We start from the raw sequence: 19,872 nt of genomic DNA, 5'->3' as shown, positions 1-19,872 counted from the left end.
CCCTTTAAGTTGCGGGGCCGTGTGGTGCTCTGCAGCACCCGTGCAGGAAAAATCGTGCATGCGTGGCACTTTCAGTGGGCCAGGGGCCGCACACCAAAATGTTTTTTAAAGTGAACATTGCATATGACCCCTCGAGCCCTTGCATACTGGCTGATCTTCTACATCAATTCCACTTTTCCGCCCTATCCCCATACCACTTGATTCCCCTAGTGCTCAAGAATCTATAGATCTCAATCTTGAATATACTCAATGACTGAGCAGCCACGGCCCTCTGGGGAGGAGAATTCCAAAGATTCACAACCTTCTAAGTGAAGAAACGTCTCCTCAGCTCAGTCGTAAATGGCCGCCCCCTTATCCTGAGATCATGACCCCTAGTTCTAGACTCTCCAGCCTAGGGAAACAGCCTCTTGGCATCTACCCTGTCAAACCCTCTAAGGATTTTATATATTTCAGTGAGATCACCTCTCATTTTTCTAAACTCCAGAGAGCATAGGCCCATTATACTCAATCTCTCCTCATAGGACAGCCCTCTCACCAGGAATCAATCTAGTGATTCTCTTAATCTGTGTATGATCAAGAATAAGTTATTAATAGTTTATGGTGGGTCATAACAGAAATGTTTGAATTATGCAACCAACTAGGCATTGTGGAATGTTTTATCTTTTTAACATATATTTTTCCTTCTCTTTCAAGGAGTTGAAGCACCTTATCTTGGAGGCAGCAGATGGATTCCTTTTTGTAGCTGCATCTGAGACTGGAAGAGTCATCTATGTTTCAGATTCCGTTACACCTGTTTTAAACCACCCACAGTCTGAATGGTTTGGAAGCACCTTGTATGATCAGGTTCATCCAGACGATGTGGAGAAGCTCAGAGAACAGCTGTCTACATCAGAAAGTTCCATGACCGGTAAGCATTTTGTCTGGTAATGAAAGACTGACATGTCAGAGAATATGAAGACCGCTTGAAAATTAGTAGATAACTATTAGAACTGCATTGCCTCCAGTCAAGTACCATTCCAGCTTTGTGTTCAGCTAACAAATAGCTGTGATTATAAATAGATAACACTGAATGTTTGTATAGAAATTAATGAAATATAAATGCAAATCTAATAAATGGAATGCCTGAGAATGGTTGACATTTGAGCCTTGGCTACACCTTAATTCTCAATCCATTAGTTCATAAAGGTCTTTCACAAGGCAGAGAGCTGCACTCATTCTGGGTAAATCATTATTGTATAGTCAAGGACCAAGAGCCCCGATTTTAACCTACCCCTCCCGTGGGGAATGGGGAGGGTTCGGTTCAGACGCTTGTTTTACACCCTGTCCAATTTTACACATTGAAGTTAATAGAGAGTGAAGTTGGGTGTAAAACGGGTTTCCGACCCATTCCCGCCGGGCAGCTTAGGATAAAATCGGGGCTACGTTTTTTTTACCCCATGTATTCTAATATCACCTGCACATTTCACTCTTGTTATAAGACTGTAGATTGTAAATAGGCTGTTGTTTGACTGTTAGTAAATGTGATGATTTGTGCTGCTTAAATTGATACTATCTTAGCTGACTGCTTTCACCTGACCCTTCAGACTTTACCATACCTTCAAGCTTATCTCTAATAAGAACAAGTTTGGCTCTGAGAGTCTTTCCTCATAAATATAGAGCTTTCAGTTGCAGAATTACCCTGGAATAGTCTTCACAGGAACAGTGGCTTTATGTAGGAGAGATGCTCAAAGTTAAAGACAAAGACTTGCATTTATATAGCGCCTTTCAGGACACCCCAAATGCTTTACAGCCAATGAGGTACTTTTGAAGTGTAGTCACTGTTGTAATGTAGGAAAGTTGTACACATTGTAAAAGTGGCAGGGGAGAGGGGTAAACCTGACAACTACAGGCCAATCAGCCTAACGTCCGTAGTGGGCAAACTTTTAGAGACAATAATCCTGGACAAAATTAATTGGCCTTTGGAAAAGTATTGGGCTAATAAATGAAAGTCGGCACAGATTTGTTAAAGGCAAGTCGTGTTTGACTAACTTGATCGAGTTCTTTGATGAAGCAACTAAGAGGGTTGATGAGGGTAGTGCGGTTGATGTTCTGTATATGGACTTTCAAAAGGCGTTTGACAAAGTACCACGTAATAGACTTGTTAGCAAAATTAAAACCCATGGGATTAAAGGGACATTGTACAAAATTGGCTACGGGACAGAAAGCGGAGAATAGTGGTGAATGGTTGTTTTCAGACTGCAGGGAAGTATTCAGTGATGTTCCCAGGGGTCGGTATTAGGACCACTGCTCTTTTTGATATATATTAATAACCTGGACTTGGGTATACTGGGCATAATTTCAAAGTTTGCAGATGATACGAAATTCGGAAATGTAGTAAAAAATTAGGAGGATAGCAACCGACTTCAGGAGGACATAGGCAGACTAGTAAAGTGGACAGACACATAGGTAAAATTTAATGCAGAGAAGTGTGAAGTGATACACTTTGGTAGGAAGAATGAGGAGTGGCAATATAAATTAAATGGTACAATTTTAAAGGGGGTGCAGGAACAGAGACCTTATTTGATATGTACACAAATCTTTGAAGTTGGCAGGACAAGTTGAGAAGGCTGTTAAAGCCAAGAATCCCATGTGCTTTTTTATTAATAGAGGAATAGAGTTCAAAAGCAGGAAGCAATGATCAACCTTTATAAAACACTGGTTAAGCTTCAGCTGGAGTATTGTGTTCAGTTCTGGGCACCGCACTTTAGGAAGGATGTCAAGGCCTTGGAGAGGGTGCGGAGCAGATTTACTGGAATGGTACCAGGGATGAGGGACTTCAGTTATGTGGAGAGACTGGGGTTGTTCTCCTTGAAGCAGATAAGATGAAGAAGAGATTTGATAGAGGCTTTCAAAATCATGAATGGTTTTGGTAGAGTAAATAAGGAGAAACTGTTTTCAGTGGCAGAAGGGTCGGTAACCAGAGGACACAGATTTAAGTTGATTGGCAAAAGAACCAGAGGCGACTTGAGGAAACATTGTTTTATGCAGCGAGTTATGATGATCTGGAATGCACTGCCTGAAAGGGCGGAGGAAGCAGATTCAATAGTAACATTCAAAAGAGAATTGGATGAATACTTGAAGGGAAAAAATTGACAGGGCTGTGGGGAAAGAGCAGCAGAGTGGGATTTAATTGGATCGCTCTATCCGAGCTGGCACAGGCACGATGGGCCGAATGGCCCCCTTCTGTGCTGTATCATTTTATAATCTTTTATATATCTATCCAGCTTTCAGTCAGCATATATTAATTAATTTGCTTACACTTCCACAAGTGTCTCTCGGTGGTTTTGATTGAGGGAGGAATGAAGGCCAGTGCACCAGGAGAACTCCCTTCTCTTCAAATAGCGTCATGGGATCGTTTAAGTCCACCTGAGCAGGCAGATGGGGCCTTGGTTTAATGCCTCAGTGCAGCAGTCCTTTATACTGCACTGAAATGGAAATGTAGATTATGCACTCAAGCCCTTCGTGGGGCTTGGAGCACAACCTTTTGATTCAGAAGAGTAGTGCTGCCAACTGACACGACAGTATCGCATTTTGGTCACCAAAGGACCAAAACAACGAAAGACGGTTAGATCAATTCCTCTACTTACAGCAACTCAGCTACAGGGACAGTTTTGAAAACCAATATGTTCTTATTGGGGGAAAAAAAAGATTAAGTGGCACAGCATTTGGCACGCAGGAGCGTGAAGCCATGAACTTAGGATCACTAGTTATTGCCTCGTTGAGCTGTCTGGCTTTACCCAGTGGAAGTGATGAGAGTCATCACAGGACCACCTTTATTAGGAACTACCTGAGAGCCGGCCTTGAGATAAGTGTGTCCTGGGAACAATAAGGGGGCTTACTTCATCAAAAAAGACAGGATTCCAGTACTTAAAATTAGTAAGAGAATCATTGAGTTAGAATTTGAAACAATTGGCGTCGAACCAGATGAAGGTAATTGTGAATCATGATTCGAAGCTCAGGAAACCATGAATGTGACACGACTTCTACTTTAGCCTCTTATAATTTTTCTGGAATAAAATAACATGGAGCAGAGTGCGTACAGGGTCCTTGTAAGGAAATGAACACATTCCTGTTTTTCGTCTAGGGGTGAGGGGCGGTGGAGGAGAGTGGGATAATGTCGGCCAGGTGCTGGAGCATAGTGGAGGCCAAATAGGAAAAATACTTCTATCGGAGTGAACTGGATGAACCCATCAATCGTTTAGTTATTCCTATGATATTGTCCCATTAAAATTCTCTCCCAGTTCTCCAAGAAGATCTTTAAGTGACAGCAGTGTTCATTTATAATACTGCCAGCAGGTGGTGCTGGGCAGTCACATATATATATAGGGTAGGTCGATAGATCTCGATAGTTTTTCTGTTCATTCTAGGGATGTGGGTGTCGTTGGCGAGGTTGTCATTTATCGCCCATCCCTATATTTCAGATTAGGTTTCCATAGCCCCATTTCTGGGCAGGATTCGTCATTACATAAATAGCTTGTGTACGCAACAAGTTTTATTTTGGAAGATCAGTGGAACAGGCAATAATTTCAGTTTGATCCTGCAGAAATTTGTTCACTGAGGGTGCTTGAAGTTACAGGAATAAGTATTTAGGCACTTTCAAATATAGGTTGAATTAATTGACGCTTTAAGGACACAATAGTCGATCTTCACAGAATCACAGAAACCCCACAGTGCAGATAGAGGCCATTTCGGCCCATCGAGCCTGCACTGACACATATCCCACCCGATCCCCGTAACCCCTACACCAACACATATCCCAGTAACCCCACGTATTTAATCCCCCTAACACTAAGGGTCAATTTATCATAGCCAATCATCCTAACCCGCACATCTTTGGACTGTGGGAGGAAACCGGAGCACCCGGAGGAAACCCACGCAAACACGGGGAGAATGTGCAAACTCCACACAGACAGTCACCCGAGGCCGGATTCGAACCCGGGCCCCTGGCGCTGTGAGGCAACAGTGCTAACCACTATGCCACCGTGCTGCCCTACGTACAAAGTAAAATAATGTACTTTTAAAGCTCTTTCTGATAAAGTGGTAATTAGGCTCAAACGGCTTCTCTAATGTAGGAATCAAATGGCATGCAAGATCAACTGTGTCCAGATTGTTAGTTTGTTTCCTTGGTAAAAGGTGAGCATTAAATTTATTAATTGGCCAGAAATCAATGATGCTTTGCAATTGCAGCAAGTGACTATTAACTTGTTCGATCCTATTGGGTTAGAAATTGGAATTCCCGTGATTTCAGTGGCTCTTGGTTTTTATCTTAATTTTTGATTCTATTTTTGAGAGATTGCATGCACTCATTTTTTTTAAGCCATTGCATGTTTTAATGACTTGGTGCTTGCAGGACGTGCATTGATGCATGAAGGTTTTTTGGCATGTTTGTACAATTTGTACTTGATCCCTAGGGTTCAGTTGGGTGAGGGAAGCAGAATATTTGCCTGTTCATAGTCCTCTTGGGTATGGTCACTGTGGCCCACTTTCTCTTCCTGGGGAGGGGTGACTAAGGTTTTTTTTGGGGGAGGGCTGTGATATTTGGTCAGTGGGCCCCTGAGAATGGAGCTCAGAGTGGGTGGTATTTCACCAGTTGCAGGCAGAGACCGATTATCAGTTCTCATTAAGCTGTGTCCCACAGGAACTTCAGCCACATGTTTGTTGAGGCAAGGCAGCACTCCTGCCGCAGTGCGCGGAGGCGAGGGAAGAATACATCACCTTGCAGCGAAAACTGCACCAGATTGTGTGCTGCATTGGGTTCTCGTGCTTCATGAAATAGGAACAACAAGCATTGGGCTGGGTGTCTCCACATGAGAGCTCTTTACAAATTAGGATCAGTGGGTATCAAAAGTAAGACGTAGTTGTGGATTAGTAACTGGCTAAAGGAAAGGAAGCAGAGGACAGGTGCAACGGGGACCAGGTCGTAATGGGGCGAGAGATTGCATGGGCTATCTCTAGGGTCTGTACTTGGGACCCTTCCCGTTCTTGGTAAACATAAATAACCGTCTCAATGCAAAACAGTTAAATTTACAGATGAGACCAAGCTAGGAGGACTCTGAGCAGACAGCCAAGATCTTACAAGAGAGAGCTTGATGTGGTATGTATCCGGACTGATTAATGGCAAACAATGATCAATAAGGACAAATGCAAGGTACTGCATATTGGAAGTAAAAATAGGAGGTATGTGTACTGTATCAGTGGGATAGGAGTTGCAAAAGGGAAAGTGAAAAATGCTTTGAGGTAGTTGAGTCCATTTCCAAACATTGCAAAGCAGCAATAAAGAAAGCAAATAGGTTGCATGGTTATAGCACCAGACCAATTGAGTAAAATCTCCTAGGCCATGCTGAAGCTAGCCACTTTGTTGGTCAGGCCATCCTCTAATTACTGTATACAGTTCTGGTCACTGCGGCTAAAGGCTGACATCCAAGAACCGACTCCATCCCTCTCCCTGGCTGAGGCTGATCTCGGCTGCTCGCAACCTTGGTGTCGTATTTGACCCAGAGATGTGCTTCCAACCACATATCACTCCATCACTAAGACTGCTTATTTCTACCTCCGTAACATTGCCTGGCTCCACCCCTTCCTCAGCTCATCCATGCCTTTGTTACCTCTAGACTTGACTATTCCAATGCACTCCTGGCCGGCCTCCCATCTCTTCCTCAACCCCCCCCCCCCCCCCATCACCCCGGTGCTCGCTGACCTTCATTGACTCCCGGTTGAGCAACACCTCGATTTTAAAATTCTTATCCTTGTTTTCGAATCCCTCCATGGCCTCGCCTCTCCCTATTTCTGTAATCTCCTCCAGCCCTACAACCCTCCGAGATATCTGCGCTATTCCAATTCTGGCCTCTTGCGCAGCCCCGAATTTAATCGCTCCACCATTGGCGGCCGTGCCTTCAGCTGCCGAGGACCTAAGTTCTGAAATTCCCTCCCTAAACCTCTCCACCTCTCTTTAAAACTCACCTTAAAACCTACATCTTTGACCACCTGTCCTAATATCTCCTTATGTGGCTCATTGTCAAATTTTGTTTGATAACGTTCCTGTAAAGCGCCTTGGGACGTTTTACTACATTAAAGGTGCTATATAAATGCAAGTTGTTGCTGTTGACCTGGAGACAGTGTAGAGAAGAGCAAGGAGGCTGATGTCCAATGTCCGATGGATGCCTCTGAGGAGATCTTCTAGAGGTGCTAACAGGATAGAGATTGCAAATCTGAAACAGTGCTTTCAGATACACCAGGGCCAAAGGGCAGATGCTCAGGTGATGGTGAATTTTGCACATATATCAGAACGTATTTCTTTTCAAAGATGGCGGTCAACTGGCTGAAACTGTAATGGGAAGACGGGTAGGGTTGTTCTGGAAGGATGACGGCTTTAACTGAAGCTATTTTGTGACGAGTGAGATTGACGATGGCTCTTGTGATCTTCCAGCCATTGTATACATCATTTACAGTATCGTGCAAATAAAATGACTTCAACTGTTTGAATATTCATTTTACAAAAGCGCTTTAAAGTCCTGTGATACAAGCTTAATCCATGAAACAAAAATGTTCTAATCAATGATGTGCTGCTTTGATATCCTCACAATTCACTTGCCTGATATTTAAAGGGAGTAAAATACTCTAATGGAGTGAAAATGAAATGTGATAGCTTTGTAAATGCAGATATATTTTCGCTTTTAGTACATAACTGCCAAAAAGTTTTAAATAAATGACATTTGTGTTCAAAAAGTTCGACTATCCTAAAGCAGTTCAATGGAGAGAGCCGATGAGGCACCGGGAACGGGCAGTTTCTCCGAGAAAGCCCAGTTTGCTGTTTAAGGCTGTTTCAGTAATTGGGGGCTTCTTTTGATGCGTTTTATTGTCTGGTTTTAGGACTAAAGGTAGAGGGAATGCCGAGAGCAGGACAGAAGGAAGCCAAAGGCCTATCCAAAAAATCAAGTGAAGGGACAAGAGGAAAAGGGGGCCAGAGTGTGGGAGATAAAAAGGGAAAAAACTTTGTTCTGGGACTGTAGCCAAAATGCACGTGCAGTAGACATGGAGAAGTGACTGTGGTTAACAAGTTTATTAAAGAAAGAAAGACTTCCACTTATATAGCACCTTTCACAGAATCAGGATGCCCCAAGCACTTTACAGCCTATGAAGTAGTTTTGAAGTGTAGTCACTGTTGTAATGTAGGAAATGCAGCAGCCAATTTTGTGCCATTAGATCTTTTACGTTCACCTGACATGGCCTCGGTTTAACATCTCATCCGAAAGTCGACACCTCTGACACTGCAGCACTCCCTCAGTACTGCACTGGAGTGTCTGCCGAGGTGCTCAAGTCCCTGAACCCACAACCTTCTGATTCAGAGGCAAGAGCGCTGCTACTGAACCATGGCCGTTATTAGTTAAAAGTCTTATTAGTACAAGAGTGTCTGTGGGGTGTCGGTGTCTCTTACCTCAGAGCTTTCCCTTTGTGACTGTGTGGTGAGGGCATTTCCTACATCCTATTCTAGTGTTTCTTCTAGATGCTCCCCTTGTGGGAAAAGGTTGTCTGCTGTCCCTGGGATGGTGGGGACTCTGGGCCACCTTATGCAAGGCCATAAGATTTCCCTGAAGCTGTTGCTGTCTGGGCCTGCCTCTGTTCTGCAAAGGTTATGTGAGTGGGATGGCTGGTGTAGTGGATGGAGTGTTCCCTTGGGAGACAGCTTCCTCATCCATGCCTAATCCTGCCATGTGGCTGCTGCTGGGCACTCCCCCATGTCTTGCCATTTGTGTGGGGGCAGATCGCAGGCGTGCACTGAGGTCACTGAAGCCCTGCATCAGGTTGCTCTCCAGCATGGTGAATCCTGGCAGAATTGACTCACGGACCTGAGGTTAAGATCCCTAAATCCTCAATTGTGACATTCCAGAGAGAACCCAGAGCTTTGAATAGGACTTGTGTTAAGGGGATGGGGGCTACGTTGCAGATACCTCTGGAGATGCCAAGTACTGCAGGGTGTATTGCTGTTCTATGAAGCGGTCAAGCAGCACTGCAGAGATGTTGGTAGTGCACTCCTCCACACTTGCCATCACACCTTGCAGGATGCTTTGCATGTTCTGAAAAGGCTCAATAAATTGACATTGCTAAGAAAGTAGTGCTCTTTGTATACAGGTCTTGGATGAAACCAAACCCGGAACTCAGAATCAGCAATCATGACCAGTCCTTCCTGTTCCTTTGCTGTTTACCTTGTATGTCTGCCCCACAACATAGCTGGATAATGTTCCCCTTTCTCTCTGCTCTATAGAGTTTGAAAGGCTCTAATTTTTCTTCATTGTTCATCCCTTTTACACTTGGGTTCACTCTTCTCTGCCCTGTCTGGTACAGGTACATCCTTTTTGCATGTGGCCAGAATTAATTCAAGTGTTAGCCTGACCAGTTCATTGTAAAGCCTCAGCATAGGCTCTATAGTCCTTTACTGTACTATTTTGGCTATATAGCCCAAAATTCTATTTGATTTTTAATTACCTTGCCACATTGTCTAAATACTGAAAGTGACAAGTGTATTATTACGCCTGCATCTGTTTCCCAGTCTCGTGCTCATTTTATCCCATCCATTCTGTGTTTATGCCACGCAATGTAATACTATACATTTGTTAATATTAAATTTCATTTGTCTGTCCAGTTGTATAGCTGATCTAAACTCATCTGCAAATCTTTAACTTCATGCTCGGTCTGTGCTGCTCTCCTATTTTAGTGTTGGCTACAGATTTGACAAGTTTACAACCAGATTCGGTATCCAGGTCCCTTTTATGTAGATTAGAAAAAAATAGATCCAAGAACTGACCATTCAGCAACTTCCTCCAATCTGCTCCTCTCACATGTAGACTGTTTACTATTTTTGAATCAATTTCTAATTGAGCCCCACGTTCTTCCCTCAATTCTCTCAGATTCTAGGTTTAACTGGAGTGTTTCCATACAGCACTTTGATGCCGCTTTCTCAAGGTGGTTTGGAATGAAGTCTTAAACAAAATGATTCAGGCTGTTGGAAATAACCCTTGCTCTATGTATAGGAAGAACTAAAAATGCTGGAAACGCTCAGCAGGTCAGGCAGCATCTCTGGAGGGAGAAACCGAGTGAACGTTTCAGGTAGATGACCTTCCATCACAGTTGACTCTTGTTTCTCTCTCCACAGACACTGCCTGACCTGCTGAGCGTGTCCAGCATTTTCTGTTTTTATTTCAGATTTCCAGCATCTCCGGTATTTTGCTTTTGTACAGGAAGAACATCTGCTTAGTGAAGACCACTCCAAATCTTACCACAATAAGGACAGTTTTTGATCCTCATGCTAACCATGTAGGTTCTTGGAACAACGAGCATAGTGCTTGATGAATTTGTGGTGGATTTGCCAAGATTGGCCTCATTACGTATTCATGGCAAAGTCCCAACCTGGATTGATGAAGTGAGAGTGCGGAGGAAATTAATTTAGGCTTATTTTTGGGCCCGAAATGATTGATTGCACTCTCAGCAAGAAGCCAGAGGCTTGTTCTAAATTGGGCCTTGGGTCTCACCTGAATAATTGCGGTGAGCTGCAGGGCCGGGTGTGTCACCGGCGGCCCTCTGGTAGGTTCTGGTGAATGTGAGGGGGTAAGCCGGGCCCGGCTGTGGAGCCAGAAGAAGCGGCCCTCCTCCTCCTGGCTTCACATTAAGACAAGTTAAAAAGAAAAAAAACCTTGCATTCTGTCGACGGCCTCCAGCAGTCCCTTTGTCATAGAGTCATAGAGTCATAGAGTTTTACAGCACAGAAAGAGGCCCTTCGGCCCATCGTGTCTGCGCCGCCCATCCATCCCTGTCCAGTCTAATCCCATTTTCCAGCATTTGGTCCATAGCCTTGTATGCAATGGCATTTCAAGTGCTCATCCAAATGCTTCTTGAATGTTGTGAGGGTTCCTGCTTCCACCACCCTTTCAGGCATTGAGTTCCACATTCCAACCACCCTCTGGGTGAAAAAGTTCCTCCTCAAATCCCCTCTAAATCTCCTGCCCCTTACCCTGAATCTATGCCCCCTTGTTATTGACCCCCCCACTAAGGGGAAAAGTTCCTCTTTATCTACCCTATCTATGCCCCTCATTATTTTGTACACCTCAATCAGGTCCCCCCTCAGCCTTCTCTGCTCCAAGGAAAACAACTCCAGCCTGTCCAGCCTCTCTTCATAGCTGAGGCTCTCCATCCCAGGTAACATCCTGGTGAATCTTCTCTGCACCCTCTCCAAAGCAATCACATCCTTCCTATAGTGAGGCGACCAGAACTGCACACAGTACTCCAGCTGTGGCCTCACCAGCGTTTTGTACAGCTCCATCATAACCTCCCTGCTCTTATATTCTATGCCTCGGCTAATGAAGGCAAGTATCCCATATGCCTTTTTAACCACCTTATCTACCTGCTCCGCTGCCTTCAGGGATCTATGTACATGTACACCAAGGTCCCTCTGACCCTCTGTACTTCCTAGGGTCCTACCACTCATTGTGTATGCCCTTGCCTTATTTGTCCGTCCAAAATGCATCACCTCGCACTTTTCAGGGTTAAATTCCATTTGCCACTTTTCCGCCCATCTGACCAACCCGTTTATATCGTCCTGTAGCTGGAGGCTTTCCTCCTCGCAATTTACCACCCCACCAATTTTCGTGTCATCTGCGAACTTACTGATCATACCTTTTACATTCTCATCCAAATCATTTATGTAGATCACAAACAATAAGGGACCCAGCACCGATCCCTGAGGTACCCCACTGGACACAGGCTTCCAGTCACAAAAGCAACCTTCGACCATCACCCTCTGCCTCCTGCCACTCAGCCAGTTTAGGATCCAACGCGCCAAGGCACCCTGGATCCCATGGGCTCTTACCTTCTTGACCAGTCTCCTATACCCTGGTCCGGCTATAGAATGAACCGAAAAAACTGAGGGGGAGCGTGTCCAACACCTGCGCCCCTCACTTTCTGACCAATTCCACGGAGGGTCCTTAAACAGTATTAGCCCCCTCATTCATATGCAAGGGGCCTAGCGCCTGTTTAAGGCAGCCGCCAATATGATGGACGTATTTCAGGCAGCCTTGGACATAGCTCCTGAAATTGGACCTTTTTGCCCCCATTTCTTGCCTGAGGAATAGGTTAAGCAAGGTCCAATTTCACCCTCCTTTGTTTAATAGAGACTTTATAGGTGGCTTAAATTACAGAAGTCATCTTCCTAAATATATGGTTTAAAAGAACTCTGTAACTTAGAATGATCCTGAAAACTGAACACAGCGGCTGAATGTGTTGCTGAGTCGAACAATGTTCAGCAAGTAATCGCGTTCAGTACAGTGAAAGGATTTGGAATTCAGCATTCTACCACTCTGGGTGTGCCAATAGTGATCTGCTGAACTGTTGCAGATGTGGTAAAGCCATTGGCTATGCTGCCTTGAGGTCCCTGATTCGCCATTTTGCCTGCTGCAACGTATTCAAATTACTTTTCCAGGAAATTTTGGATTAAGTTCACAAGAAGATCGGGGCACAAAACTGCGTAATTTATAGCGCAAGTCGTGGATTGCACTGTTCCAGGAAATTCTGGACCACTTTCTTTGATCAGTCTTATTGCTTTATTTGTTTAAACTCTTTATTTGTTAAATTCTAACATTGGAAAAGGTGATGAAATTTACTGTGAAATGTCAGCATGAGCACTGTTAAATTTGTATTTTCGTATGGGGCAGTGAAAGGGGTTTAAGTTTCTGTAAGCTCTATTCTGGCACTTTTTACAATCACTAGACTGTTAAAGGTGGTTTCCACAGCTGGGTGCAAGGGCTCCTTTTACTATATGTGGTCTTCCAATATGTTTGCATGATTTGAAAGATCAAATTCAGTATTAAATTATAAATTCAACGGTGTTCTGCCTTGTTTTCATAACTTACTGCACTTCTGTATCTCGCCTGTGGAAGCGGATGGGCCAAGTCTGTTTTCAGGTATTGCTGAGGCAAATAGCCTGAGGCTTTCTGCAAGAGGAGAGGAACTGAGTTATTTTTGTTTATTTTAATTAGGGTTCAGTAATTGGTCACAAAGTTTTCTCATAACCAGAGTATTTTTTAAAAGTCTAGTGATTTATCTTCAATTTGTTGTGCTTGCGCATCCTAGGTATATTTTTGGCTTCTTTCAACTTGTTTTGCATGGTGAGTCATAGCATGTGTCCAGCATCATGGTCTAACCTTTTCTAAATTCCTTACAGATGTCCTTTTCAAATCCATCATTGCTTTCATAATTAATGCAGGTGTTTTTTTTAAACCATCTGCTTTAAGTTTAATTGTTGCCAGTCCTCATTTTGCTATTTGAGGGCTATGGTGACATTTTGAGTTTAAAAACATTATTTATAGAGCTTTTCAACATTACTCAGAGTATACTGTGACCCTACTAATCCTCTCTTTATGGTGTCTCTGTTCTTGTTTATTGTGGTCACTCAAAGCTAATGTAATATCCATTAGATACCACGTAGGAGAAACTATTACAATGTGTAGCTTCCTGGTATTTCTGTTGCTGGAGTCAACTTCGTGATTCATTTTGCATTCCTCTACAGGCTGATGGACCTTTTGCTGGAACCAACCAGCATTCATTAATAAGGTTCAACTGAATTTCCTGTTTTGACTATTAATGCTTGTGTTTTGTGGGTCATAGAATTTGAGTTGTAGACATCCTATTCTTGGTAACGCATCCTCTCGATAATGCAGTTTTAAGCAAGTCTTTTAACTTAAACAATGGTGGCATAGTGGTTAGCACTGTTGCCTCACAGCGCCAGGGACCCGGGTTCGAATCCAGCTTCGGGCGACTGTCTGTGTGGAGTTTGCACATTCTCCCCGTGTTTGCGTGGGTTTCCTCCGGGTGCTCCGGTTTCCTCCCACAGTCCAAAGATGTGCAGGTTAGGTTGATTGGCTATGATAAATTAACCCTTAGTGTTAGGGGGATTAAAATGTGTGGGGTTACGGAGATAGGGTGGGATATGTGTTGGTGTAGGGGTTACGGGGATCGGGTGGGATATGTGTCGGTGCAGGCTCGATGGGCCGAAATGGCCTCTATCTGCACTGTGGGGTTTCTGTGATTCTGTGAATGCTTTCAGAACCAGGCCACATGAATTCAAAATAGATAACCACCAAGTGAGACCAGAAATTACAGAGAGACGGGAAGAGCCTCCCATCAAAGACGGTCGATGCTTTGTTTATTCTGTTTTCTTAAATAGAGCTTTGACAAATTTCTGTTTACTGGTAAAAATTGAAGGTTATAAGTACAAGTGCAGACAGAGAGGATCAAATGATCCACAGGATCGCTTACGGTTCTCTGCTTCTGTAATTAGACATGTACCTGTAGAAAGCAGCTCAATGGGTTTGAATAATGCAGTTTGTAGTGTTGGAGTGATATCTTGGAGTTTTGCTTGAGTTACGAGCCTCCCTCAGGAATAAGTTAGCTGGTCAGTGACTGCAGTTTGAATAGGGCTAATTAGCAGGGCTGGGCTGGATGGCCTTTTGTTTGTCATTTGTCATGTATCCGACCTGAAAGGGCAGAATTTTCAATGAGGAATGTTGTACCTGAGTGCAGCCAGCTGGCTGCAGATGCCCTGCCTATTGCTCAAGACAGTCTGACCTAGTAGTTGTCTCTATCATAATTACTAATCTGTCATCATGCAGGTCTAGCACTTCAAATTCTTCAATTACAAATGGAAACTCCTTCTTAGGCAGTCCCTCGGAACCGAGGATGACTTGCTTCCACATTAAAAATGAGTTCTCAGGTGACTGATGAGTCCAATGCGGGACCTACAGTCTCTGTCACAGGTGGGGCAGACGGTGGTTGAAGGGGCGGGTGGGTGGGGTGCTTGGGTTGACGTGCGCTCCTTGCGCTGCCTGCGCTTAGCTTCCGCTTGCTCCCGGCGTAGAGACTCGAGGTGTTCGGCGCCTTCCCGGATGCTTCTCCTCCACTTTGTGCGGTCTTGGGCCAGGAATTCTCAGGTGTCGGTGGGGATGTTACACTTTTTCAAGGAGGCTTTGAGGGTGTCCTTGAAGCGTTTCCTCTGCCCACCTGGGGCTCTCTTGCCGTGCCGGAGCTCCGAGTAGAGCGCTTGTTTTGGGAGTCTCGTATTGGGCATGCGGACAATGTGACCCGTCCATCGGAGCTGATCGAGCATGGTCAAAGCTTCGATGCTGGGGATGTTGGCCTGAGCAAGAACACTGACGTTGGTGCGCCTATCCTGCCAATGGATTTGCAGGACCTTGCGGAGGCAGCGTTGGTGGTACCTCTCCAGTGCTTTGAGGTGCCTGCTGTACACGATCCATGTCTCTGAGGCATACAGCAGGGTGGGTATCACTGCTGCTCTGTAGACCATGAGCTTAGTGCCGGGTTTGAGGTCCTGGTCTTCAAACACTCTCTTCCTCAGGCGACCAAAGGCTGCACTGGCACACTGAAGGCGGTGTTGGACTTCGTCGTCGACGTCTGCCCTTGTTGACAGTAGGCTCCCGAGGTATGGAAAGTGGTCCACGTTGTCCAAGGCCTTGTAGTGGATTTTGATAATCGGGGGGGCAGCACTGTGTGGCGGGGGCAGGTTGGTAGAGGACCTTTGTCTTACGGGTGTTTAGTGTAAGGCACATGCTCTCGTATGCTTCGGTGAAGGTGTTGACGATGGTTTGGAGTTCGACCTCCCGATATAAACTATATGCAATATGGTACCTGAGTAAAAGAACTGAATCTGTTAAACGTCGTCTGATCCAGTTCCTCCATTACAGTACGGTTGGACCATGGTGCTGTATGCCTTGATATTATTTGCAGTAGAATTGTTATGATTGTGACTTTTAACACTTAATATTTTTGCTAAACAATGCTTTATATACATTTTTTAATTATCCCTGGCAAATGGCGTAGCACTCCAAACATTAGAGATATCATTATTCTGGATGCGTGGGGACTGAGGAGACTGCATCTGCATGTTCCTGTCCATCAACAGCTTGACTTTTTTTGCCAGGCAATTGTGTAATAGATTGAACTGAATCTGTCATTCAGTTGTTCTGGATGGGTTAAAGACGTGCTAGGCAAGGGGTGCTCACTGACTTTTGGTTTAGGGCCACAGTTCTGACTTGCTGAAGCCCTGCTCCCTCAAACTCACCACAAGTTAACTCCAGTGGTCCAGATTGGCAGGGTATGCTGTTCCAATTCTTATCGCATTGGGTATTTCGTGGTGGTTGTGTGGTGGTGAAATTCTTGGCTGGATCCCACTCCTGCGTGTTTCCCTGTATTGTCCCTGCTCCGCCAGGATGCATTGCCTTCTCTGAACATCCACTTCTAGTTTTACCAGGCCAAGCACTTGCCATTGTCTGTGTGCACTTACCCTCTCACTTTTGATATGCTGCTGTATTTCAGCATCATGCATCTATAACATTTCCATCAGCTGCTGAAAGTTTTCAGTAAATATCATTTGGCACTTTTGGGAGAGACCTCCAGATTTCCACTACCCTTTATGTAAAAATGTGCTTCTTGATTTCACTTCTGATTGGCTTAGCTCTAGTTTTGACAGTCTGACAACACAGTGATGGTCGAAGGAAGTGATGGCGAGGTTGAGCTTAACTATTGCCAGCATACTTATGAAAACTGACCCTGTGCCTGTGGGTGAAGTAACTGACAGACAGCATATAGATGAGGAAGAGGACAGGCCAAGGAATAGGTCCTTGGGGGAATCCTGAGGTGACTGCAGAGGTAAGAAGGGAAGCAAATAATGGTGTTGCCAATGGGCAGCATGTAGATGAGGAAGAGGCAGGGCTATGGATGGACCCTCGGGCGGATGGGGGGGGGGGGATTCCTGAGGTAACAGTATAGGGGTGGGAAGAGGAGCCATTGGTAGAGATTCTCTGGCTATGGTAAGAGTGGAACCAAGCGAGAGCAGTAGACTGGCTAGAAAGCAGAGGAGAGGCTTTTGAGAAGGATGGTGTTGTCAACTGATTCAAAGGCTGTGGTGAAGTAGAGGAGGACAACAAGGGTTTAATGCACCATGGACACAATCAGAGAATGTTGTACATGAGTTAGGTGCTGTAGTTGGGATGGAAACCTGATTGGAGTGATTCAAATGGGGAGCTGTGGGACAGATGAGCACGGATCTAGTAGGTGCCAATGCATTCAAGGACTTTGGAGATGACATGCAGGTTGGTGAAGGGGTGATAAAGGACAGAGGGGTTACGGGTGGTTTTTTGATGGGCTGATAATTGTGGTTTTCAAAGGGAAAGGAATAATGCCTGAGGAAAGGGAGCCATTTACAATCTTGGCTATCACAGGGCCAGGAAAAAGATGTTGGATGTCAGTTTATTGGGGATGAGGTTGAGGGAGCAGGAGGTGGGTCTCATGAACAAGATAAGCTCTGAGGTCATAATTGGAGAGGAACTAGAGAGAAACATGGAGTTTCGGGACTAGGGTGGAGGGCCCTCTGGGGTTGTTTGGTTTGGTGGGCAATGAGGTGGGGGCAGGCGCACGCAGCAGAAACAGATGAATAGGTGACGGAGAAATCCACGAGCACCTCGCACTTGTTGCAGGTGAAGATGGAGGGGACAGTGGGGAGGGGTTTAAGGCGATGCTTGGTAGTGGACAAAAGAAGCCGGGGCTAATCTTTGCTCTCCAGGATGATTCTTGAAATGTTGCCATGTTTAGCAGAGGTGAAGTGGGCCCGGCAGATCTTCCGATGGATGGCTTCCAACCGGAGCGCCAGATATTGCTCAAATCTGCACTTCTTGGACTTGATGAGTGAAGATAGGGGCTGTATTGGGTATGTACCAGGATGGATGGGAAACAGAAAAGGTTTTTGCTGGGGACATGGTTGTCAAAGGGGGAGGTAAGAGTGTGGATGAGCAAATTGACAACTGTGGAGTTAGCATGGCGAATGGAGGGTTCAAAGGCTAGGCAGTTGGGAGGTTGAAAGTGCAGTTGTAAACGATTTTGGGGGAGTTTTCCCAGGGGTAGATGCAGAAAGAGGAATGGTTGGAAAGGAATAGAGGATGTGGGTGGTGAAGGATACAAGGAACAGATCATAAATGACCTTGCCAGTGATCAAGGCCATGGGAGATGAGGAGGTGGAAAGGCTGGCCATGCATATAGTTAGGAGCGTTTATATAGGGGGAGAGATTTAGAGAGAAGAGGAGAGAGGGAAAAGGAAGCTGAAATAGAGATCAAAATCACCAAGGACGGGGAGTATCTATGCGCAATAACAACAGAAAATGTTGGAAAAACTCAGCAGGCCAGGCAACATCCGTGGAGAGAGAAATAGAGTCAACGTTTCAGGTCGAAACCCTTTGTCAAGAGTATCTATGTGCAGTCTGAGGGAGGATATGTCTGAGTGGGGCTTGCGGGGAACGTTTCAACATTGAGGATTTTAAAGGAGAAATGATGGGGGTGGAAGAGGACTTTGTGATGAAGGCCACGTTGCCACCACGATGATTTGGGTGGGGGCAGGTGGTGGAAAGTTCAGCCAGAAGGGGAGGCTTCGATAAAGGGCAAGGGATTGCCACCTTTGCTTGATTTATTCCCCAGCGTGTTGCATTGAATAATCACGTTGAATTGCTGGCCTGTCGGCTGATCACCAAATTGGGCGAATCACCTCTATGTTGACCGGTGTGGATTATGGAGGTTCTAAAGGAGCTGCGTTCAGTGCTGCGACAGCATTCTATGTAAATCATGTCTAACACCACGCAATAATATTTAAAATGTCTCTTCCTCTTTGTAACACCATTTAACAGATCCTGTGCATTAATAAGATAAACAGAAAATTACAATTTTGCCTGCAGTACATCTGCAATTGGGCTACAAATATGTTATTTTTAAAAATCTCTCTTCCCCCCCCCCCCCCCCCGCCCTCCTCCCGGGCCCGGGTTCCACAGCTAGAATGGTATGCAAAGCTACATTAAGTAATGTTAAGAGTGTGTTTATTTTGAGAAAATTAATGCTAAGATTATCCCTGCCTGCAGTATCTGATTTTATTTCATTCTCCCTAAATATGTAGTTTAGGAGCATAAGTTGTGATCCACTGCTTAATCTTCTTTTGGTGATGTTAACTAAAATTATTTTACTGCACATCGATGATGTGATTAAACTAATGGTGTCACTGTTAAAAAATGAAATCAATTTGTACATATGAATCTATATAATTAAAAGTCTTTTGTGTAGCAGCCAAACTTTAATGATTGGTTGTGCAATACACTTAGTAATCTGACATGTTTTAAATCTGAATGTCACACTTCTGGCTTAAGTAATCAGGATCTGTTTTGTTAATCATTTTTATTTGCTGAAATATCTGATTGTTACCATAACCAACAAAGAACGAGGAAACATCTCAGGAACAGGATTAGACCATTTAGCCCCTTGAGCCTGTTCTGCTATTCAATGAGATCATGGCTGATCTGTGACCTAACTCCATTTGTCCCATATCCCTTAATACCTTTGGTTAACAAAGGGTCGTAATTTGTGGGCCCTACGGGTGTGTACGCGCTCGTAAGGGCCGCGCAAGTTCCGGGTTTTCGTATGTGTAGCGCATGCGCGAAAACCCGGAACTTGCGATCTGTCAAGAATCTTCATGACAGATCATCCGCATCTGAGGGCGGAGAGTTGGGCTATTTGCCCAACTTCTGCCCAGCGAATGCCCGTGAAATTCTTACGCCTGCTTTTACCTGCGTAAGGCCTGCTTTTATCTGCGTAAGAGTTTAAAAAAACATGAAAATAAATTTTTATCAATCATTTATACATTAAAAATCCTGTGCAATATGGTAAGGTTATTTTTAGCCCCTTTAAAACATTTAAATTTATTTTTCAAAAAAGTACATTTTTGTTTTAAATATTTAA

At 44.6% G+C, this 19,872-nt stretch overlaps 1 protein-coding gene across 12 annotated transcripts in view; it reads left to right on the top strand.

Annotated features, from left to right (window-relative positions):
* Nucleotides 1-19,872, top strand: part of arnt2 (aryl-hydrocarbon receptor nuclear translocator 2) — a 715,479-nt gene that overhangs the window by 287,066 nt on the left and 408,541 nt on the right. For all 12 annotated transcript variants that reach the window (XM_085968885.1, XM_085968886.1, XM_085968889.1 and 9 more), the window contains one exon: nt 694-907. In XM_085968885.1, the coding sequence (XP_085825011.1) occupies nt 694-907 (214 nt within the window). The remainder of the gene's footprint in view (nt 1-693; nt 908-19,872) is intronic.

The sequence above is a fragment of the Somniosus microcephalus genome, chromosome 27 (assembly GCF_052327205.1).
Source record: "Somniosus microcephalus isolate GS21.2 chromosome 27, FLI_Smic_1.0, whole genome shotgun sequence".
In the NCBI taxonomy this organism is placed as follows: domain Eukaryota; kingdom Metazoa; phylum Chordata; class Chondrichthyes; order Squaliformes; family Somniosidae; genus Somniosus; species Somniosus microcephalus.
The sequence above is the reverse complement of the archived record's forward strand: the minus strand, read 5'-3'. Positions and strand labels throughout refer to the sequence as shown.